Genomic DNA, 23,372 nt, shown 5'->3' on the forward strand with positions numbered 1-23,372 from the left:
TAGTGTCGAAAGTGATGTCTTTGTTTGAGTGAGGTTCCTTGTTACAACAAAAAAAAAAAATCTAGAGATGGATTTCTCCATATTGATTTGTAATTCAAAATTTTCTATGCTTGTATAAAAATTAATATTAAAATTTTAAAATTTTCTATATATGTAAAATTGATTACATGACCTCTTAGGTAGTTTGAGTGATAAAAGATAAGACTTTATGTATAAGAAATTATAAATTCAAGTCTCTTTTGAAGATATATCGATATCAAACTTTTGATTTACATAGTTTAGTGATTGTAAGGTCAATAATTGAATTCGGGGTTTATTCTACCTAGTGTGACTGATTTCAACCTAATAACAATCTAATTTAAATGAGATTTCATGTTACTAAAAAAAAAAATTACATAAAAGAGTCTTTTGCATGCATGCAAAGATAATATAAAATATACTACATTTTAAGACATTAATTTTGATTATTTACAACATAATTTTTTTTTTAAATAGGACAAGTCATGGGATAGACCTGAATTTAGTAGCCCGTCTTGAAAAATAGTTTGGTTTAATTGGATTTAATTTAAATTCATTTGAATCAAATTTAAACCAAATTCAAATTAAAAGAGTTTAACTTATTTCTAAAATTAAATTTAAATTAAAAAAAGTTTAATTTAATTTAATTTATAAATTAAACAATAATTTAATATAATTTGAATTTGCTTATAATTTAATTTAAATTATATTAAATAATTATAGAAATATCATCATTATGTTAATAAATTATAAAATCAAACTTCAAATTTCAATCATAAATTTAAACCACAAATTTCAAGTAATTTTGACTTAAGTTTCCAATTTCTAACTTAGGAGCTCAACTGAACCGAGCTACCCTTAATTTGGTTCCTCAAATTTGACCCATTTCATTATTTTCACATTCGAGGTGAAATGAGGAAGCGGCCAATCATGACTCATCATCGTCATCCAGTAACATCCTATAAATACCACACATGCCCCCTTTTTTCAAACCGAGAATTCCTCTCCGGTGTCTCCCTCAACCTCCCCTTCCCTTCCTCCCCTTCCCCGCCCTCCACCCCCACGGTAAACCCTAACCCTAAATATTCAATCAAGAATCAAAATTAAGATTCATCTTAATTTCATTTCAAGTTTGTTTCAAAAAATTAAAAAAAAAAAGTTAAAAAAATTATGGCGCAAGTAGATTCTCAAGTTGAAACCCTAGATTCGACGTCTGCCAGTGATCAGTCTCAGTTGTCGTCTTCGGATCTGTCGCGATCGGCATCGTTTAGTAAGCTTAACGCCCGCGCTCCCGAGTTCGTTCCGGCGCGGTCTCCTGCGACGACTCCGACGACGCCATCATCTGCTTCGACGTCGGTGTCTCAGTCGCAAGTGCAATTACAAGTTCCGCCTCCGCCGAGAATGATGATGCCTCCACCGGCGGCTTTTCATAATCATCATCCGCCGCATGTTTATTCTCCGCATCAAGGGACGGCGTTTCATATGCCGATGCAGAATCACGTGATTCCGGTGCATCCTCATCATCATCATCATCACCAGATTCAGCATCATGTGCCAGTTCAGAATTATCAGAGTCAGCACCATCATCATCATCATCGAAATCACAATCAGAATCATCATAATCAGAAGCATAAACAGAAGCAAAATTACTTTTATCATTATGAGGAGGAGAATCAAGAGGTTGAGGTTACAGTCGAGGATCAGAAAGATCAGATGAATCAGCATCACGGTGGGTTATCCGATGAATCAACTCAGAAGATTTTGAATCAGGTTTGATTTTACTGTGTAAGATTGAAATTCTCAGTGTCGAAGTGTTTTGCAGGAATTTAATGTTTATATGAAGGAAATGGAATATATGAACTACAATTTATGTGATTAGAAACTTCTGTTAATTTATTTTGAATAAGTTGTTTGTTAGGATCGATTAAGAGATTGAATATCTTTCTATTTGAAAGAAACCTTGATCATAAGTTCTTTTGAAAGATTTTAAGGCTCCTGTAGGTTTTTCATGTGCAAATGTGTATAGGACTGTTGGTATATGGCGATTAGATGGAGATGCTTGAAAGGTAGAGGGTTGAGACCTTTATTGGGTGATATGGTCATGGCCTAAAATGAAAGACAACTAAGCGTTTGGGTTATTTTTGACACTGACATTCTAGCACATAATAGAGAGCTATAAATTTTAGTTGATTTCTGTCTGCATTTGCTGTGAGCTGGTGTATCTTTCGTTACTTTTCCAATTTGGTCTTTTTTATGCATGAAATTTTCATATAATTATTTTCTCCAACAAATGATTTTGTAGGTGGAGTACTATTTCAGTGATTTAAACTTGGCCACTACTGATCATCTTATGAGGTTCATTCACAAGGATCCTGAGGGATATGGTACGAACTCTGCTCTACAATCTAAATCGTGTAGTGCACCGTGCGCCATACCTTTATGCTCTTAATCTCTTGCTCTTGCATCAACGTAGCAATATAGATTCACCAATGTATTCCAACCCCCCACCCCAAAAAAAAAAAAAAAACATCTAGAGAACTCTCCGGGATGGTTTCAGGGAAACCTACAAAATGCACATTAAGTAATGGAAATAAATAAAATTCCTCAAAATTTGGATGCTGTGAAGTCTTATTTGATGAAATGTGGATGATATATATGTATATATATTTCTTTTTATCCTTTTTTTATACAATTGCCTTATGGCATATTATGTCATATTTATATTGTTGCATATGATCTTATTTTATCTCACATTTGGTGTGAGAAAGGAAAAATTATGTGTATGTTTAATGTGTTGTTTATGTTATTAAATTAGGTTCAATTTTTGTTTGCTACCTTTGGGCTGGCTTTGTCATTGCACATTTTGTTGTATCATTGATCTTAATTGATGTCTAGTAAAATGAATTCAATTAGGCTAAACATTAGGGGAGATAAATGAGTCACCCTAACTGTATCATATTGTTTACTTTGTTGCTTGATTTTCATGTTCAAAGTTTGTTAGCTTCAATTGTGTTTTCTATTAACTTTTCCTCATTCTAACATATCGTTGGCATTCTTATAGTGCCACTATCTGTTGTCGCATCTTTTAAGAAGATTAAAGCCTTCGTAAATAATAATTCCCAGCTTGCTAATGTTTTGCAGAACTCATCAAAGCTTGTGAGTTTTTTTACATGTGTACCTTTTTACTCTCTTTGTTACCCTTAATATTTCATCTCCTGCACATCATCTCTAAATCTCTGTTGCACTATAATTTATAGGTTGTTAGTGAAGATGGGAAGAAAGTGAAACGCCAGAATCCTCTAACTGAATCAGATGTAGAAGAATTGCAAGTAAGTTGATTTTTTTTTTTTTAAACTTTTTTCAAAATGTTTTTCTTTTTTGGGTTGGCATTATGCTTTCTAATATTTATAGTCAATTCTATTAGTGCCCTGTATGTCCTGTGGCTTTAGTCGTGAAAGTTGAGCCATCTTAAAGATGTGTGAAAAACTTGCATTTCTTATTATCGTGTATATGTTTCTCTGTGAAGTTTGTGGTGCATGTTTGGTTTTTTCAAAAGTATCAAATTTTGAACACTCCTCTCTTAACAACTAGTTTGTTTTCCTTCTTGTTTCTTTGTCATGATTTGTAGTCTCGCATAGTTATTGCTGAGAATTTACCTGAGGATCATTGCCATCAAAACCTTATGAAGATTTTCTCTGCTGTTGGGAGGTACTAGGTTTTATTTTTGCTTAAAAGATATATTACTGCATAATATGGTTCTTCTGTAAGGTGTGTGTTCTATTTATGGATGTTTTACCCTGTATTGTTCTGTGTCAGTGTTAAGAATATACGTACTTGTTTGCCCCAAATTTCTGGTGGTGGGGCTCCGTCAGCATCTAGATCGACAAAAGTGGATGGCATGCTTTTCAGTAACAAGGTATGTATGTATGAAGTATTTTTTCATTTTGTTTTTCTGTTATATCACGGTGATCTTGCATTGGTCATGCCCTGCATCAGGTTAATGTTTGCTTATGATTTTGGTGCTCTTTTTCGGGTATACTCAATAGGAATCGTATAATGACATTAACTGTAACTTTAGGGATCATTTCCTCTGTTTGTCTGTGTGGTTTTTTTTTTTTAAATTTTTTTTTCCTGGTGCATTATAGTGCATATATACCTGGTGAGTGTTCCATCTCTTTCTGTTGATGAAAAGCTAGAATTAGTCTGTTCAAGGGTCAAGATAATTGGGATTATCATGTAAAGGAGACTCCACTAAATTCACTTGTGCAATGAAGGCCTGATGAAACAGTGTGATTATCCTTTGGCTGAACAAACCTTAAAGTAGCTTCTTGATGCAAACATGATCATCCTAGCATATTCTATTGACCTTGCCATGTTGATGATGATTGTTCACCTTTATTAATCAATTGCACTTTTGAGTTTTACAAATTATCTGTGGCTAATTTGGAACTTCAGAACATGTGATAGCTTATTCTTGAAAGTTGTTTGTCATTTTTTCTGAGACTAATCTAACTGTTGAACTCCTTGTTTTAAAATGCAGTTGCATGCGTTTGTGGAATATGAATCTGTTGAGCTGGCTGAGAAAGCGGTTAGCACTCTTTATGTTTTGTGATAATACAAATGTGTTATTCTTTTTAGTTACTTTTTCTATTTTCTCACTTGGACAGTTGTATTATTTTTTCTCTTTTGTACTTAAAAAAAAAATTGGCAGATTGCAGACTTGAACAATGAGGGAAATTGGAGGAGTGGTCTTAGGGTCCGTTTAATGCATAAACGTGCGGTAAATCATCAAACATTGAACTATTCTTCTTGATCTTCTCATGTTGTGCCTATGATAAGTAACACGTAAAAACCATTGAATTAAACCGAATATTTCACTTTTGACTAGTGATCTTATCATTTTACTTTATGATTTATGATAGACCTGTTTGGTTTGTAGGAGGCTTAAAAAGAGATGATATTCAATGCATATCCATATGTGTATGTTTTGTGTTCACATTGACTTTGTAATTTTTCTCGTCTGTCTGATCTACTTCTCTTTGACCTTTATTCATTTACACTTGATGTCTATGTGGATACTATTGATTCCCTTGATTATCAAGAATTGCCCTTGAGCTAAATGTTTGATAAATCAAGGGATTATTATATTTTTAATTATGTTTTAAAATTTGATTCATGGAGTTACTAATCAATTTCTCTTATATTTCTGATCTCCTTCTCTCTCTCCTCACTTTTCTTTTTCCTCTTGATTAGTCGAAGAATGCTCAAGTTAGAGGGAAAAAAGGGCATGAAGGGGAGTCGCACTATGAGGAAGAAGATACTTCCACATCTGAGCAACATGCAAATGAGAAACAATTGGAAGATCTTCCCCAACAACAATATACGGTAAGAGATTGTTCTCATCAAGTAAAATCTCAAGAATTCTCATGCTGGTGTGACCATACTCATTTATGTGCCGAATCTCAAACTTCTGAATTAAGGATGCTTTCATTTTCATGTGATTTTTAGATTTTTGTACATCAATTTTTTGGGTGCTGCATCATGTTGCTAATTCTCAGTTGATAATCATTGGCAGGGGGAAGAGCAAGTGCATGAGAAAGAGAGTGGACAGAGAAAAGTGCGTAACAAGGGCCGTGGCAAGGGACGTGGGCGAGGTGACCGTGGTCAATATCATCACAATAACAGTAACCGTGGGCATCATAATATGGGAACACCACCATCAAATAATATGAACAATAGTGAGCAGTCAACTGTAGGCAAGCAGCAACCCCCAGGGCCTCGAATGCCAGATGGAACAAGAGGATTTGCCATGGGTAGGGGGAAACCAGTAGCTGTGAATACCTCATGAATTTTCTGTCCACAGATTTGAGCCTCTCTTGTGACTGGTATGGGACGAGAACAGTGGGGCAGATAATCATGTCTGTACGAGTTGTGTAGATGGCAGGGTTTCACAAGGGGTCTCCATCGGGCAGATTAAGCATCGAGTTATATTAGCAGTATGGAAGTACTTTTTTTATTTTTTCATAGTGTTGTGTAATTTGGTATGGACGATGCAGATGCAGAAACGAATGCTGGTTAAATCTTTTCTACAGTTTTTCTCTTCGTTGTAGAAAGCCAGCCCTTGTGGGGGCACAAAAATATACCTATAGTATGGATACATATATATGAGTCAAAGCCACAAAAATTGAAAAAAAATTAAAAATAGAAAAAAAAAAGAAGATATTTCATATAAATCGTTTCCTATTATAGGTTGCTGTATGGAGTGTGTATGTTGGTCTGGTAACGTTATTAACTACAGCCATTAGATCATCCTACAGGAAGAATCTAATGGCACTTGTTGGCCTATGTCACTCGATAATGTGAGGAATGTGTATGTGTACATACAGATGTTCTTTTAACATTTTCTGTACATGTTCTTGCGTATAAATTAATATTTGATATCATGTATTTGGTATTTGATTCGTTCATTTGGTAGATAAAATTATATTGACATGGTACCTTTATTTTTACTATAGCTTTCAACCTTACCTCACTTTGGAGATTTGAGCATTTGGAAGAGAGTTTTCAATCAGGCGTGGATTTGATTTGAGCTGGATAAGGATCGGTTTACACTTGATTCGGTCTTAAATGTTTGAATCTGGATAGTGTTTGGTTCATCTTTGAAGTGGAGCCGTGAAATGAGGAGAGATGGTATATTTATCCATATTTTTCTACAACTTTTTAAATTACTATTTATCTTATAAACCAAGTGGCCTATTAGCTCAGCTGGTTAGAGCGTCGTGCTAATAACGCGAAGGTCGCAGGTTCGAGACCTGCATGGGCCATTTGTGTTTTGGGGAAAAATTATAATCGTTCATTTCCCTTTCAAAATCCGCAGCTTCCATTTTCAAAATGAAAATATCACACTAACACTTCATTTCACACGGTCAAAACCAAGAAAAACAACCAAAACAAAAACAAAATTATACTCAACATGGCTGAGCCACCACAGCCACCAACCTCTCCTCCTCCGTCCCAAATCCCAAACCACATGGTCCCTCCTCCCTTGCCTCCACCACCCTCTCCTCCCAGCCTGGGCCTCAGCCACTTTTATCATTTCCCAGAAGGCCCTCAGTTAGAGTCACTTCAGAGTTTGACAGTGACTCCTCCATTTTCTTCCACAAAATCTCCACCAAACTCTTTGATAGCCTTGCCAAGTTAAAATTTTCCTTTCAGAATAGTGGTAAAGGAGAAATCTTTCAGCCCCACTTGGCTTTCACTTCCAAACACCTCTCTATTCACTATGATGTTGAACAACAAAATGCCCTTGTTGAGTCCTCCTTTGATGTTGGCCCTAGGCTCCACTTTAATGCTTCCCATGATGTCAAGGTTTGATTTTTATCTTAGTTTTATGGGATAATCATGTTTTTTGAAATGGGTTTGTTTTAGTTTCTGTGAGTTTGACTATCCGATTTTATAATTCTGCTCCAATTTGAGCTGGGTTGGCATTCCTTTCGGTGCTTTTTTTAAACATTCTATTTCTTTTCTAGGCTCAACAAGGAGAAGTGGCAGTGGTTGCAGACCTAGCCGATCCTGGCTATTCATTGCAGTTGTCTTCTCCGGTTCCATATGTTGGTTTGGTGAGCGTAATGCTTGTCATTTAGATTTTAGTTTTTGATTGTTTTTCACATTTTCAGCAAAGTTAGTTTGAGCAGACTCTTGGTCATAACAGACTCTTAAATAAATGGTACAAGTTTTTAAGTAGAGTAAGATGATATTGTTGTAATTACTGACTGATGATATTTATGTCATAATTTTACTGCATTGATTGACAGGTTAATGATCTTCTTTTTTTACTTTATTTGTTGACATGATATTGCAGCCGAGAGCAACCTTCAAATTTCCAATGGCTGAAATTTCTTTGGAGGAAAGAGAGGAGGAAGAAGAGATGAAAATATTGTCGGTAAATGCTATAGCAAAGGGTCAGATTTTGAATGGGATCTGCACTGCTCAATACCAGGAGGAAGAAGTGAAACTAAGATACTCCTATAAGGTGGTCTTGTCTTAGCTTTGTTTTTGTTTTCTTTTTTTCCAATTTACTTTTGCATGGTTACTTGCTTTGATCGCTAGGCTATCATCCTTCCGAAATTACAGTTTTCTATGCCAATGTTAATCACTGAGGACTTTCTTGATGTTTGCAGAGTTATAGATTCTGACTTCCTCCTTTTCTACTTGTGCTAATTATTCCTTTTAATTGTTTATTTGTAGGATGATGAAATGACATTCATTCCAACCATTTCACTTCCTTCAAATGCAGTATCATTTGCATTCAAGCGCCGGTTCAGTCCGTCTGACAAGTTGAGGTTAGAACTTGATTCCTCACGCACTGATTCAATCTAAATTAAATTATAGAAGTATGTTATAGATACATTTTGCTGAAAACTTATTCAATAGGGATGCTTATGGTGTGATGTTTGCATATTTCTTTCTTTTGCCCAACTTTTGCTGGCTACAACACTGTCTCCCACAACAGGAGATATGTGCGTCTGCCAATTACCATTGATACTAACAAGAAGTTTGTGAACTTTCTTAAGAAAATTGGTTTAATGTTATTGTTGGAGAATAAATTGTGATTTTGATTTTCAGGATTTAATTACCACTGATGCAAAACATCGAAGAGTAAAATATCGACAAATATAATAAGAACACTTGTAAAAATATCATTTCTTATGACTGAGATTGACTTTATTTTTTATTGACCTTTCAATCAGATTGACCTTCAAAATGAACAAGGTTGACTAATATTTATATTTTGGTACATGAGTGATATCCATTTGGAATTTTGCTAGAATTGTTATATACTGGTTGTTCTAGGATGGTATTGTTGACATCAGTTGATATTGTGACAATAAAAATTGAATTCTTTAATTTGAAAAAGGAATAAACTTTTGGGGTTTTCCAAGCAATCCACTGTAGTCCAATGTCCTGAGAATCTTATTTGCAATATCACAAATTTTCTGTTATGTAAGGTTTCCTACGAGCAAATGAATTCTCTATTGTACTTAAGTATATATAACGAATATCATAAATGTTAAAATACAAAGAAAATGTGCTTAACCCCCATTCTGGTGTCTGGACATGGCACTTAATTACTTATTTAGACCATATTTTTTTACCTATAGATAATGCATGTGTAACCAGAGATTATTCATTGTCTAGAAGATTATGACTTGAAATTTACATTGCAAATGAGAGCACTATCAGTTCTGGAAATTGAGAAATGCTATGACTTCACTGAATGTGATCATGTTCTGAACGTTAAGTCAAGGTTTAGACCTATAAGGTAACCGAGGCACCGAATGGCTAAATACTTCATTGTAAATTGCTCAATGGACTTTCACCCAGCTTGGTTTTTCAATCATATGTTGTTTTTTATTTTTCATTTTTTTAATTCTAATGCAGCTATTGCTACAATTTTGATTCTAAATTCTGGAGTGTGGTGTACAAGCACGTGTATGGCAAAGACTTTAAATTCAAAGCTGGCTATGACTCAGAGGCGCATCTAGGCTGGGCGTCTCTCTGGGTAAGTGGTTGTCCTTAAGAATTTTCACCTTGATAGGAGGTTATGTTAAAATGTCTTTACTTGAGATTGCTTTTTATCAACATAAGCTTGCATGACTCCTGATATCTCAATCTCAGGTTGGAGACGAAATGGGCAAGGCAAAGACAGCGGCAATGAAGATGAAAGTCGAGTTTATGCTCCAAGTGCCACAAGATGACATCAAATCATCTGTGTTAATGTTCCGCGTTAAAAAGAGGTGGGATATATAGAGAGATGGTATCAATGCAACAACTTCTTCTTCTTCCTCCATATCTCAAATATGGCTTGTATATAACAATGGAACATGCCTCATTGTAATGATGCTTATTGCTACATATAATGACATCAATTTGTTGTTACCATCTTCAAATAATAATCCTCCCACCCACACCAACTTAGTTTAAGCTTTGTTTGATTTGAGCGAAATTGAATTTAAGTTTAGTTATAATACCAAGCTAAGTTAAGTTTGATACTAGAATTGAATCAAAATCGACTAATATAAAATCATTTTGATACATATTAATTAAAACATCATCGTTTTATCTTATTTGAATCAAATATTTTTAAGTTCATGTCAAATACCATAAACTTGATTTCAATGATATAAAACCCTTAAGTTTAAGTTCGCATAAGTCAAACTAACAATTAAGTTTGAATATACCTTTAATTCAAACTAAAATTTCTTTATTTCAAACTCAAGTTTTGAATCAAATATCGAAAGAGGTGGAACAATTTGGATTGTTTCCCTCCTTGGTTAGCACCACAAAACATCCACACAATGAACAGCAAACGAAAAAAATTGTGAAAACAATAGAAAATGTTAATCCACGTGGCATTATATAATTGGTGTTTATGGTCTTCCTCACATTAGATTAGCCTTATATAAGTCTCACTTGTACTCTTTCTACTGAGAGTTGAAACCCTAGAGATCTTTGGTTCACCGCTTGGAACTGAAAAAGCTACCGGCCTGCTTCCCCGCCGGTAACTGCTATTGCCGGCGCCGGTTGCCGTCATTCTCTCCGGTTAGTAATTTAATTTCATTTTTCACTAATTTTAAGTAATTTCTGATCAATATTAAAGTAAATTATGTAGTTACATTGTGCGTTATTTTCCGTGTGCTAAATTTGAAATGCTGTAATGTTTATGTATGGATTGTTGATTGGAAGTTTTTGAATCGTAATGCTTAACTGGACTAGCATTTTGTTTTAAGCTTCCGATCTTATCTCTGCTCTGTAATTGATTTTGATAACATTCATTGTTTAGATATGTGCTTTTACTTTTTCGAGTTTGATAATGACTGAAACTTTCAGAGTGATTTTTTTTTTTTTTTTTTTTTTGGGTGCCATTTTATCCAATTTAGCCACGTTTGAGTTTATGGGTGAGGATTTGTACGTGTTTTCTGATGGATGATTTTAGTTAGTTATGTAGTGAAGTTTTACTGAAACTTGGCCATTTTTGTTTGACTTCAGAGCTACTCCTGCTGTGTGGCTGTTTTAGCTGGGCAGGATGGACCACGTAGGGGAAAAGGCAGTTATTTTTCAGATTATAGTTGTGTTGGTATTTTAATCCATGCGTTATTTTGAACTGATTGTAATTTTGGTGAATTGCTAGTATGAGAAAGTTGAGAAGATTGGTGAAGGAACTTATGGTGTTGTGTACAAAGCTCGTGACCGCAACACCAATGAAACAATAGCATTGAAGAAAATCCGTTTAGAGCAGGAGGATGAGGGTGTGCCTAGTACTGCTATTAGAGAAATCTCCCTTTTGAAAGAAATGCAGCATGGAAACATTGTTAGGTGTGTATTCTGCTCATCTGTTTGATTGTGTCCGGTTGTTAAAGGTCATTGTTACTTCCATTGAAACAAACTTGACTTTTAAATGGTGATTCTTCTGGCACAGGTTACAGGATGTTGTACACAGTGAGAATCGCTTGTATCTAGTTTTTGAGTATCTAGACTTGGATTTGAAGAAGCACATGGATTCAAGCCCAGATTTCGCAAAGGACCCACGTTTAATAAAAGTGAGTAATAGTTTCTGCTATCTGGCTTCAAAAAGAAAAAGAAGTCAAGAATAAATCTTCTGCTCTCCAGTGTTTCATTATTTGCTGCCTGAAGCATTTCATCAATAGGTTGGAAATTTAAACTATCTAATTCGAATATCCTATTGCTTTAAGGAATTTGATTAGTTAATAGTGATTTTGATCTGTTATATTCTTATAAATGGAAGTTGTACTTATTATCTACAAAATTTGTCCCGTGTCCAGAGGAGGCCATGAATTCGCCTGTTCTTGTCAAATGTATCTTCTTTATTCATAATTTTCAAGTTTATCAAGAAAAAAAATACAATGCTGTAGGATTAGACGTATAGTGACCTATATTATTTTCTCTCAATTATTATTCTAAATGTGTTACTATGGTTAGTGATCCCTTGTCTACTGTTTTTCTCACATCGATGGATCTTCGTTTACCTTGCTTAGTACAATTAAAATGGTTACCACAATAAAAATTAATAATTTTCATCACTGCAGACATTCCTATACCAGATTCTCCGTGGCATTGCCTACTGCCATTCTCATAGGGTTCTTCATCGGGATTTGAAACCACAAAATTTGCTGATAGATCGCCGTACAAATGCATTAAAGCTTGCAGATTTTGGGCTGGCCAGAGCATTTGGCATACCTGTTAGGACATTTACACATGAGGTATCTATCAGCACTAACTCTATTTTTTATTGGTAATTATGTCTTTTTGCTGTTGTAAAATGAAGGCACAGCAGTACATTAAGGACACTCCAGCTGTCTTGTATTTCTACAGGTCTGAGCAGAGATTTTTTTTTTTTTTTCTAATGAGCAAAACTTGTTATTTTTATTAGATGAGAGGTAGTGAGTTGTTGCTATGGCCAATATTATTCATTTCTCATTGTATCATATGAGAGGTGAGAGAGAGAGAGAGAGAGGAACTAGGAAATATTTGGAGGCTATAAAACAAGGGAAGAAAGGTATGCCTTGTGAGAGCTAGAGAGGTCAAAATGCTTTGAGTTAGAACCTGTTGTTTTCTTGGGTTGGGAAGGGGAAGGTGGAATGAGCAATATTTACGGATATGTGCCATATCTTTAATTTCCCAGTGATTCATACATTGGCAAGTTTAACAATTAAAAATTTTTTGTTCACCATGTAGCATGTGCTAGTTTCATAATCATTATCGGTTATCTCTAGGTTGTGACACTGTGGTACAGAGCACCTGAAATACTGCTAGGATCTCGTCATTACTCTACTCCAGTTGATGTGTGGTCGGTGGGATGTATATTTGCTGAGATGGTGAACCAACGGCCGTTATTTCCTGGAGACTCTGAGATTGATGAATTATTCAAGATCTTCAGGTTTACAATTTCCCAGCATAATTTGGGTTCCTTCTGTTTGTCTAAGAAAAAAATATTTTAGTTGCATCCTTTGCAGCAAATGGAAAGTAAATGCTGTGTGTCAATATATGTGTATTTTTGTAAGACCAAATTCTATTGTTTGTTTGTTTTCAAAGGACCATAAAATTTAAAAAAAGAAAAACTGGTTATAATGCTGGTTCATGTTTTCACAGAAAAATTTTGGAGCACCCTCTAAATGTGTATAATTAGATAGGTGAAGATTGACTCTTCTGTAATTGTTCATTCTAGACAGAAGCTGACATTCATCTGATCCATCGTTAATGTGAATGATCATTTGTGATCAATGATGAACTATATTTGTTGAAATGCAAAAATGTTTTTTATGCTTAAAATGTTTAATGTCTTTGCCCTGAGTTAGACATTGAAGGTTAGATCTATCAAATGTTGAGTATCTTTTTCTGTCAATGGCTTTGTATATCCTTTGAAAATATTTTAAGAAGGATCTAAAAGTACGAGATTAAGGGCTCTCTATATTTAGCACAGGAAACACGAAGTAGAAGTTTGTTATTTACTAGGCAAATTAAAAAAAAAATTCATGGTCTTTACCATGTCTTACAGTTTCAAGTGAGGATTTCCTTAAATTTCTTTCTTGTAGATTCTGAAATTAGCCATTGATGGGTATTTCTTTATACAGCATGTTCTTTATACCAAATCATCTTGAGTTGTATCTTTAAGTTTGCTATTGATGTAATTATTTTGGTGCTAACTTACAATTTTATCTTGAAGGGTCTTGGGAACCCCAAAAGAGGATATATGGCCTGGAGTGACTTCGTTACCTGATTTTAAATCTGCCTTTCCTAAGTGGACTGCCAAGGTAATGAGAAATTTTTTATGTCATGGTTGTGTCTTTTATCATCAATTTCTCTGAATATATTGTTTCTTTTGGAGAAAAAGATAAGTGTGTAATAATATTGTTAAATTTACTTGATGCATCGTACAGGATTTGGCAAGTGTAGTTCCAAACCTTGAGCCAGCTGGTGTTGATCTTCTTTCTGTAAGTTTGGATTTAAGATATTTACCATTAATTATTTTCCCTTTCTGAAAGTGTTCAACTGAAACCTCTTAGTTCTCATCATAGTACCTAGATACTTATACCAGCTAGCTTGTGCTTCCTATAATAAGACTATCTGCATCTCCACACTGCTTCTACAAAATGAAGCCGATCCTCTTATCTATTTATAGGTTAATTATGTCAGTTAGGGCCACCTATAGTGATCTCCATGAATTTTCAAGTATGCCCCATATTACAGAAATTTTTTATGCCTAATGGTGTGGATAAATTTGTGGTGGAGAACTGATGGGACAAAAAATCTGACCACACTGCCTATAGGACAAAGATGTTTATGTTGAGATTTGAGAGAGAGAATTGTGGGGATGTTAGTTTTAGCAGCCATTTTAGTTCTGAAGTTGTTCTGCTCTTGAGAAAATTTTCTTTTTTGACTTGGAACTCTCCTGACTGCTGCTTTTGTAAGGTTGTCGACAAGTACAATATCCTGATAAACCTGAGTATGGGGCCTCGAACCAAAAGCTAATAAATTATCACCATTGGCTATACAACCTTCTTTTGGCATCACTGCCTGAGTTATTGAGTACATGAAGCCAAAGTCTTATCTTTCCAAACCTTTCATCTTTCAGAAGATAATCTAAAGTCTTAATCTTACTGAACCTTTTGTTGGCTCCATTGATATCACCATTTTAGTTTGAACACTGAAATCAAAGCCATTATTTCTGTTTTCTTCCATCATTTATCAACTTATGGAGTTTCACAATGTTCACTTTCTAGAAAATGCTCTGCATGGATCCAAGCAGAAGAATCACAGCGAGAAGCGCTCTAGAGCATGAATACTTCAAGGATATTGGATTCGTACCCTAATACCACCGTAGTCTGATCATGGTGTGCAAGAGATATTGTTGTCTATATTGTTTGTGTAGCATTCTCTGGGTTTTGATTGTTGAGTAATCTGCTTGCAATTTTTCTCAGTTTCTCTTCAACCTTGAATGACCAAATCCATGTTAAACTTAAGTGTGTTTTTGTGGTCCTTTTTTGGTCAAATATCATAGTCTCACCTTTCTATATATACATATATATTCCAAAGGGACCACAAAATTCGTTTTAATGCCTTGCCTCCTAATTCGGTTTATGTTGTTTTGTTGACAAGATGAACAAATCAAGTTCGAACATCAAGTTTGAATGGAATTAAAGCAAATCCAAAGGGAAATTGTTTTCGAGTCAAGTTGAGGTCTTGTTTGGATTTGAACCAATCACAAGTTAAGCAATGTTTAAGTTTAATCAGGATTGAATCTTGAAGGCTAAATAAGAAATTTGAGATATGTTTTATGAGGTTTATCACAATCATATTCTTGAATCATAAATTTTCCCCAAAATTCATTACATACCTCTATAAATGTAAAGTTTTTCAACAAAATAGTACTTACAATGAAGCTAAAAATCAAACCAGCACTATAAAATGTAAGATAAATTCCTATATATTACACCTCTAATGTTATTGCAGCTTAGATTTGTAAAGTGGTCAAAGATTGAGTAACAGACCCAGCAAATAAGGTTGGAAAAATAAATACCTCTATCCATATCATCAGCTAGAATCAAAGGTTACTCGTCTGAATAATCACTGTCGCTATTAGGCTCATGAGTCGGAAACTTCCCGTAAAAATAAATACCTCCATCCATATCAACAGCTAGGATCGAAGGTTACTCATCTGAGTAATCACCATCACTATCCAACTCATAAGTCTGAAACTCCCCGTCGCTAGCATTGTCGTCTTGTTTATTGTCACCACCAAGATCACCAACTGGAAAACTCCCAAAAAGCTCTTGTAAATATAATTTTGAGTTGTTCTCCCAATCTGGATCTAATATTAGTAGTATGTAGGAAATCCAATGAAACCGGGAAATATGCATACAGGGATAAAGTAAGTTGTTAAAATAGTGTATAATTATGAGCTAGAGTAGGAATGGATTGAGGTGAACTTAACCCAAATAAGGGTTTACTCAAGTTTACTTGAACCTAGAATGGTCAGTTCAATTTAATAAATAATAATAACAAAGAAGGTAAATAGTAATGTCAAAGAAGAAGAATTGCTAAAAAAAAAATAATTGTTAGTGAGACAGACTGATATCGATCACAATCCAACCTCAAACTTGATACACTAAAATTGCTTCATCTAGAATTTAACAAGTGAGTTGAGCCCAAGACAATTTGGCTCGAATTAAACCTACCCCTAAGCTAAAGTACCTGGGATTTAGGATTTAAATTTAAGGCTATCAATAGGTTGGGGAAATCAGATAAACATGTTCAAGAATAAATGAGGTTTACATCTTAGGTGAGACAGAGGCATGACATCTAACAACTAAACCGACTTCTAACATATATTTTTTACTTTAGACACACCATTTAACTAATTTTCTCCTATCATCCTAACGTCTCTTATACTTTGTTGACGCGTGATTTACCTAGTATGTTATAACATTGTTGATTCAAATTTCATTTCTAGCACAAGTGAAACTAGCCTACAAAACAAATCATCATTGCTTATTCCAAAGATGCATGCATGTCTTAAAGGAAATGCACATGACAGATATTATTCAAGGATACTTGACTGAGACTGAAAGGGGATTTCTTCTTCCTCATCGACCTACAAAGAAAGCGTAAGAAAAAGCAACAAGACAGAAGCTGGAATCAAGAATACACTGACACTTTAGAAGGGAGGAATATGCAAAAATCATAAAAGGAGAAGGCATTTAATTACCAGATCCAGAGCTTCAGCATCCGACTCATCTTCACTGTTATCGGTCTCTATTCTATCTTCTTCGTCTTCGTACTCAACTTCCTCTATCCTATCTTCATTCTCATCACCAAGATTTTCATGTTTTCCTTTATCTTTGTCGCCTATAAGCTCCAAATTGAAAATTTTGATCAGCACTTCGAGATTTTAGCAACTAGTACTAACAGAATTTTGATTAGAAAACATTTAAATAAATCACATATAGTTCTTTTATACTAACCACCGCGATCATTTATGGAAAATATAGAGTATAGCGGGACTACTCAGGCCGATTTAAAAAGAAAAGTGCAACAAAAATAGAGAAACAAACTAAAATACTCGATCAACAAAGTTTTGGTTACAAATAACAGATTTAACAAGGGGTAAATATAACATAAATTAATTGAAATTCTAACCTTTATTCACGTGCTGGTGTTCTTTTTGACAAGGTTTTAAGGTATGATTCAAAAATGATATCTTCTTTAACCTTGCAAAGCGGTCTGAAGCAGTTTTCAGTAAGTTCCCCGCACCCGGCTCTGGGTACACTGACAGAAACCTAACCTCCACACGGTTTCTTATAAGAGCAAGCTCACGCCTTGAGAACCAACCTGTTTCCAACTGTAAACTTAAAGTTATAAAAATTGGAGCTTAGCAAGCAGATTGTGCAGACATATTAAATACAAAATTCGATGGACAAACTGTTTACTTGCACAGAACTGCTCCATGTAAGTCCGACCGAAAAGGCGTGAAAATAAATTCGCAGCATACAATAAAAGATAAAATAAAATAAAAAGAACAAGAAAACAATAAATATACTAACACTTTATAACATTTGAACGAGAAGAAATGGTGGAGAAACTTAAACCAAAGTAAATTAATGCAGACATGCGCAGATATGGAAAACAAAATATATGAAACTTACAGAGCAAGTTGTTTCCTTAGTGGGCTTTCTAATCTCTTGTTGAATGTAATCATCAGCAAGTTCAAATAGTTGTAATGATGTACTGCATTTGGTCGGAAATACTTTGAATGCACATAAATCTTTCCATCTATTCTTCAATCTGTGGGAATGAAAGATCGTTGAGAGAAGAAACTGCTAACAAAATTCCTGAACTTTACACAAGCAACCATTATGTACAAATCTAAAAGCATACTATTCATCTACCAAACACACAGTTTAAATTTAAATTAAATTAGCATTGATCAGTTGCCTTTTTTGTTTTCAATCTCTCCACTATAGTAATAAAGGTTAGAACCAGAAACCAAAACTTCACCATGGTAAAAGCCGAAGTTCCAGCTAAGACATGATTATTCTTCATGCCTAAAGATATCAAATAATTAAAAAATCGTGAGCCCAAAAGGTCAGCAGTGTACTCAAGTACCACTTAAACTGTTGTTTTAATTCTCTGTAGGGGTTCTCCAAAGGACCCAGAATTTAGACAGCTACTCCATGTTATGTAGCCCATCACTTAAAAGAATAATGAACTTAAAACGATCAACAAATCTCTCATGCAGACATTCCAATTGGACTATACCAAACACCAACTCATAAAGTTTCAGCATTATAAATTGAATGGAAAAAGCTTTAAGAAAAACTTACTTAGCTGCTGCATTAGACTCACAATAGCTCCGCACTTGTGGCTTCACTCGATAATCAATTCTTTGATATCTGCTTAAGCAAATTGTTAGAATGTAAGCATCAAGATAAACGCTCAAAATAGAAAATAAAAATAATAGTAATAGAACACTCTAGTAGATAACACCAAATTTATAGGGGGATTCATCTCTGTGGTTTGCTGCATCAGCATTTATGGTGACATGCATGCAAGTTGTTCAAATATTTTTACCAGTAATAATTCAAATCCAAGTCATCCTTCTAGTCACAATTTGATGTAAGCACTTTAAAACCATGAAATGAATCGTCATGTATCATCATAATATCAACCATCAGTACACAATCAATTCAATATCAAAGACATAAATAATGAAACACTTTTCTCTGGCTGGAGTGTTAATCTATTCGCCATTAGGGAACCAAACAGTCAATACACACACACACACACGAATGTGCATGTGTTATATAACAATCAGGCCAATGCACTATATAGAAATAGAAGTGCAAAATAGTATTTAGGTAAAAAATCTCACATGCGAGATTCTGGATCTTTGCGAGGATCATAACCTTTTCTGATCCAGAACCTGAGAAAGGGTCCATTAGAGAAGTAGTATGCATTTCCAAGCATAAGCCTGTCAAACCAGGAGAAAGCAGAATATCAGATTTGTCCACAACACAGGCAAGAAAGTCATGTCAGATTGTCTGAAGCAACTAAAAAATATTTATCTGCATAAGGGTGGGCTTCTAGGCAGAAAACCTTTTAAGCATCAACCGGTTAAATTTTAGACCTTCATCAAGCAATCGCTCAGTAATGGATGCTTTAGGCCATATAGGATGCTCATCAAAGAGCTTAGACACGGCCATTTGCCACTTCCATTGCTCAGAATCTCGAGATATTAATTCCTCCCAGTTTACTTTTTCAGGAATCTGTAAGAATGCTAAGTATAACAGAAACAAAAGGGGCAAAAATCATGCAGGATACGTCTTGAAAAATTTCAGTTTCCATTAAATGCCATAAGATGTAATATCTAAGGCATTGTTTTCTATAACTGATCTCCAAACATAAAATGCTACATAACCGGATTATTGCAAGCCACCAGGAACAGCAAACTCTGAACATGAAATGTTACATAATTACAGAATTGACCAATCATATTCTGATTAAATTGCAAACCCATCAGAAATGCAATCTGATTAAAATGCAAAATCTACTAAAAAAATACATTTTTAATCATAAATGAGATTTACTATTAAAGAGAAAGAAATATAGAATAGATAAATTGGGTTTGGGAGATAAAGTTTGCAAGCTCAAACTAAACAAAGGATATCTTTAATGTTAAAATCAATTGCTAGACCTGAAGTTATGTCCATCTGCCAAAAAGAACAAAAAGATTGTCAGTTCAGTACTTGAGAGAGTATAGAAGATTATATTAAATAATTTCAGCTAGCATCTGGAATGAGACATGATGCGAGATCACATCTATTATCAATGAAAAAAACGGAATTGCATACACATTTTGGGGAAGAAATTCATAGAATCAACACCATGACTCAACAGATCAATATGTAGAGCCAAAAATCTAAGAACAAAATCATTCGATCAAGCCATCAGATCAAATTGATTTTTTTTTTTTTTTAAAAATGATTCCAATAAACCAATTTGACTGAAATATACTTTCCAATAAATTATTCAGTGTCCTTCTATGCAATCAAAACTAAAGCAAATGGAATCATTTTCCAAAATTCAGATGCTTTGAATAATTAAACCTTCACCATGGAAAATGTTACGCTTTTACACCAAAGAGTGGAAAAGATAAATAACTCCCAATCAAGTCAAAAAGGAAATGGATGATCGTGATTAGGTAATCATTTACAAAACCACCTGATGAACCAATAAAACTATAGGATATTTTCAGACAAATATAAACAAATTTCTCCTGTTTGGGGTTTAGGGATACCCTCTATAGTGTAGATGGATTGATTGAATACAAGTAAAATAGCTCTAACAACAATTTACCACCCCAAAATGAAATAAAGAAAAATCTTAAACAATATTTCTTACAGTCAAAAGCTCACGAGGATTCTGCACAACTTCTTCTTCTTTCTTTTTTGAACTAGGAAGGGCTGATGGTCTTAACCTAAAAAAATATGAGACTGAAGTTAGTTCGATCACTGTGTTCTTCAATAATCTAGCATCTGATAGATGTATGCAAACACTTTTTTTTTTTCCAAACTAACGGCTATAGAATTTTGTTGCATGAAAACCATTGAAGTAGCACGTCTATTTAATCAAAGATACAGGCATACCAAAATATCAGAGAAGAAAGTATCTAATATAACCAAATAAGAAAGACACAGTATCATACACTAAATTTGTTGGTATATCCTTAGGTGCAAAAAATGGGGGCAGCATCATCATCACATCATCCTCGTCCAGATTCATGAGACCATCCTTCTCTAAAAATTTTTTTAAAATCATCATTTTCATGTGGTAAACAAATAAGAAATGCTATTTCGCTTGATGAAAGCACATAAACAATAAAACATAAAGGCTTCACCAAAATGTTTCTCCTCCATTTCTGTCCAGTTTCTTTTTTTCCTCCTAGCAACATCAGCATGAATGGCAACAACATGCTGGTAGTCAGCCATGCCTTCACAAAATTTCAAAAAGGAAAAGAAACAGCAAAAGATTAGCTTAAATTTCTCATTAATATTGGGAATGAAAAATGTTAATGAAATATAGCATAGAGTAGATTCTAACCATCAAAATAGTAACCCTCAGAGACCCTAGCAACAATATCAGCTGAAAGGTTTACATTGTCTTCTTCTGATAACTGCGCATCAACTTCTTTGCCAGCAGAAACTGATTTGCCTTCAGGCTGACAAACTTGACTATTTCCATTATTAGTTGTCTCAGGCAACGGATGTTTCAACATCTTGCAAGACGGTTCAGCACTTTGGCCATCAGAAGACTTATTTTTAGATATTTTTAACAGAAAGCTGTTACAAGAATTAAGTGCTCCAAATGTAGGACGTGAATATGGGTCCTCTGGGCGAAAATGGAGCTCCAACTTGTTAGATTTTGAACTACGGGCCTGCCAGACATGCCAGATCATGAATGAGAAGGCTGTAATGGAATGTTATCTCATTGATCTTTTCAGCAAATTCCTATAGCTATATCGGTCCATACACTAATTTAGAACACCTACGGTGCCTACAGTCAGCAAGACTCTTAAAAACAAATTAAGAATGCTGTGTACTGAAAACACAATAAATCTTATTTGATAGAAATCGGATATTTACAAAATTCTAAACCTAGAATGATCAACTTTAACTCTTGTGACACTCAAAATTTACTACTTGGGAACTGTCCTAATTCTGATAAATATAATTACTTTCTAATGTAACTCAAACCTGCCACCCAGAAACCGTGACCACTATGATAAAATTATAAACTTGTCCCAAGTTTACAAACAAATAATTTTAAAAAAGTAGTTTGTTTATTTCAGACCTTGAGAAGTGACTCAGTTCCTCCAAGCGTTTGGATGGCACGTGACGTCGAAGAAGGATAGCCCGGATAGTGAACAGCAAAGGTTTCATTGCTTGGTAAATTGCCAGAAACGGTGCCGTTTTTTATCACTCCCATCACTGTCAGTGCTAAAAAATCAACACAAATCTCTAAAGTCTTAAAAATCACGGTGGTTGTGGTGGAGGAGCGTTTCTTCTGCGGTGGCGTTGGTCGATGGTGACGACAGCAACAGCAGTAAAGCTTTTAGTTGATAAATTTCGAATTTTGGAATAAGTTTTGAGATTTATTTGTAAATTTAGATATAAATTAGACTTTTTTTAGGAATAAAATTAGGGTTTGGATTAACTTTCATATAAAATTTTGCAGGAAATATTATGGGTAAGATTGGGGTTTCGCGCCTTTCGCTGTCCAGAGATAGTGAGATGGACACGGACTCCAAAACAGAAGGGATGTTTTTGATAGTTTTTGAAACATGTGGAGCTTGAATAGATTCATTTAATGCATTTCAATAAAGCCATAGAAGATTTATGAAATCTTCGCTCATGTTCAACCTTAAAGAAAGGGTATTGCCACGGGTAAAGATAATGGCCAAAAGAATTATTCCCGCCTGAGGTTTGGTCTATGTTTATGTGAAAGGTAAAAATATATTTTAATGATTTTATTTGAAAAAAAAATTTATCCCCTTTTTGAATATTTATTTTAAAAATTCACAACTTTTTTATTAATTTAGTTTTAAAAAGTTATTTAAATTTTATATTTTAGAGTTAATAATTATCTCTTCAAAGTTCAAAACATTGTACTTATACTTCAAAAAATGTATTCTCTCTTTTTAACGACATTTTTTTAAACAATTCATTCTGATGCATCATCAACTTCATCACTGACACCTTTTCCCCTCTCCAATGGTTTTTCGATGCAAAGACCACCCAAAATCAGGTCGAAATCAACAGGTGGTTGCTAAGATCTGCGTGATGAATTTGTGCGTCAATTGACTCACAGATTCGCTGTAAAGACATCACATGAAGTTGTGTGTTGATTGTGCAACCACCAACTAATTTCAACTAGATTTTAGGTGGTTTCTAAGCTGGAAAACTGTTAGAGAGGAAGAGGGTGCTAGTGATGGAATTGATGACATACTATAGTGAATCGTCAGAAAAAACGATAGCTGGAAAAGGATAATGCATTTTTTGAGATGTAAGTGTAATGTTTTAAACTTTTAGGGAGTCAACTATTAATTTTAAAACATAGAAGCCCAAAAACCTTTTTAAAACTAAATTAGGAAAAAAATTGTCAATGTTTAAAATTAAAGTGAAAAAAAAAAAGATAAAATATTCTTGCTGTGAATAAAGTTATTAAATAACATTTTTACCTTTCAGACTAATAACAAAATTTAATAAAAATTGAATAAT

At 34.3% G+C, this 23,372-nt stretch overlaps 4 protein-coding genes and 1 non-coding gene across 6 annotated transcripts; 4 read left to right on the plus strand and 1 right to left on the minus strand.

The window, feature by feature from the left end:
* Window positions 1-1,042: 1,042 nt before the first annotated feature.
* LOC123220957 (la-related protein 6B) lies at window positions 1,043-6,177 on the plus strand. Its single transcript, XM_044643585.1, has 10 exons — window positions 1,043-1,788; window positions 2,321-2,402; window positions 3,080-3,174; window positions 3,276-3,347; window positions 3,647-3,726; window positions 3,835-3,934; window positions 4,559-4,606; window positions 4,730-4,798; window positions 5,272-5,403; window positions 5,594-6,177. Exons 1-10 carry the CDS (start codon window positions 1,189-1,191, stop codon window positions 5,864-5,866), a joined length of 1,551 nt encoding a protein of 516 aa, XP_044499520.1. The 5' UTR covers window positions 1,043-1,188; the 3' UTR covers window positions 5,867-6,177.
* A 591-nt stretch (window positions 6,178-6,768) lies between these two features.
* TRNAI-AAU lies at window positions 6,769-6,842 on the plus strand. The gene has a single exon. It is a non-coding gene; the product is annotated as a tRNA-Ile (tRNA).
* On the plus strand, window positions 6,791-10,002 carry LOC123220985 (outer envelope pore protein 37, chloroplastic-like). The gene is given in 7 exon segments (XM_044643636.1): window positions 6,791-7,091; window positions 7,094-7,386; window positions 7,548-7,637; window positions 7,880-8,050; window positions 8,266-8,360; window positions 9,460-9,580; window positions 9,697-10,002. Coding segments are annotated over 7 exon segments (1,002 nt in total). The 5' UTR covers window positions 6,791-6,991; the 3' UTR covers window positions 9,829-10,002.
* A 468-nt stretch (window positions 10,003-10,470) lies between these two features.
* LOC123220986 (cell division control protein 2 homolog) lies at window positions 10,471-15,153 on the plus strand. 2 transcript variants are annotated; one of them, XM_044643637.1, is made up of 9 exons: window positions 10,471-10,620; window positions 11,068-11,128; window positions 11,210-11,394; window positions 11,498-11,618; window positions 12,126-12,299; window positions 12,813-12,976; window positions 13,763-13,850; window positions 13,977-14,030; window positions 14,820-15,153. In XM_044643637.1, exons 2-9 carry the CDS (start codon window positions 11,105-11,107, stop codon window positions 14,907-14,909), a joined length of 900 nt encoding a protein of 299 aa, XP_044499572.1. In that variant the 5' UTR covers window positions 10,471-10,620; window positions 11,068-11,104; the 3' UTR covers window positions 14,910-15,153. The 2 variants fall into 2 exon arrangements, with proteins under 2 accessions (XP_044499572.1, XP_044499573.1); XM_044643638.1 differs by lacking the exon at window positions 11,068-11,128 and having other exon boundaries at window positions 10,502-10,620.
* Window positions 15,154-15,409: 256 nt separating this feature from the next.
* LOC123220984 (general transcription factor 3C polypeptide 5-like) lies at window positions 15,410-22,522 on the minus strand. Its single transcript, XM_044643635.1, has 14 exons — window positions 21,946-22,522; window positions 21,196-21,529; window positions 20,993-21,085; window positions 20,801-20,891; window positions 20,497-20,572; window positions 19,763-19,805; window positions 19,192-19,363; window positions 18,968-19,066; window positions 18,420-18,488; window positions 17,742-17,880; window positions 17,236-17,437; window positions 16,805-16,944; window positions 16,651-16,690; window positions 15,410-15,907 (listed from the first exon to the last, which is right to left on the minus strand). The coding sequence occupies exons 1-14, from the start codon at window positions 22,078-22,080 to the stop codon at window positions 15,747-15,749; spliced, it is 1,794 nt and encodes a 597-aa protein (XP_044499570.1). The 5' UTR covers window positions 22,081-22,522; the 3' UTR covers window positions 15,410-15,746.
* Between the last annotated feature and the right edge of the window lie 850 nt (window positions 22,523-23,372).

Source organism: Mangifera indica, chromosome 7 (genome assembly GCF_011075055.1).
Source record: "Mangifera indica cultivar Alphonso chromosome 7, CATAS_Mindica_2.1, whole genome shotgun sequence".
Classification (NCBI taxonomy): domain Eukaryota; kingdom Viridiplantae; phylum Streptophyta; class Magnoliopsida; order Sapindales; family Anacardiaceae; genus Mangifera; species Mangifera indica.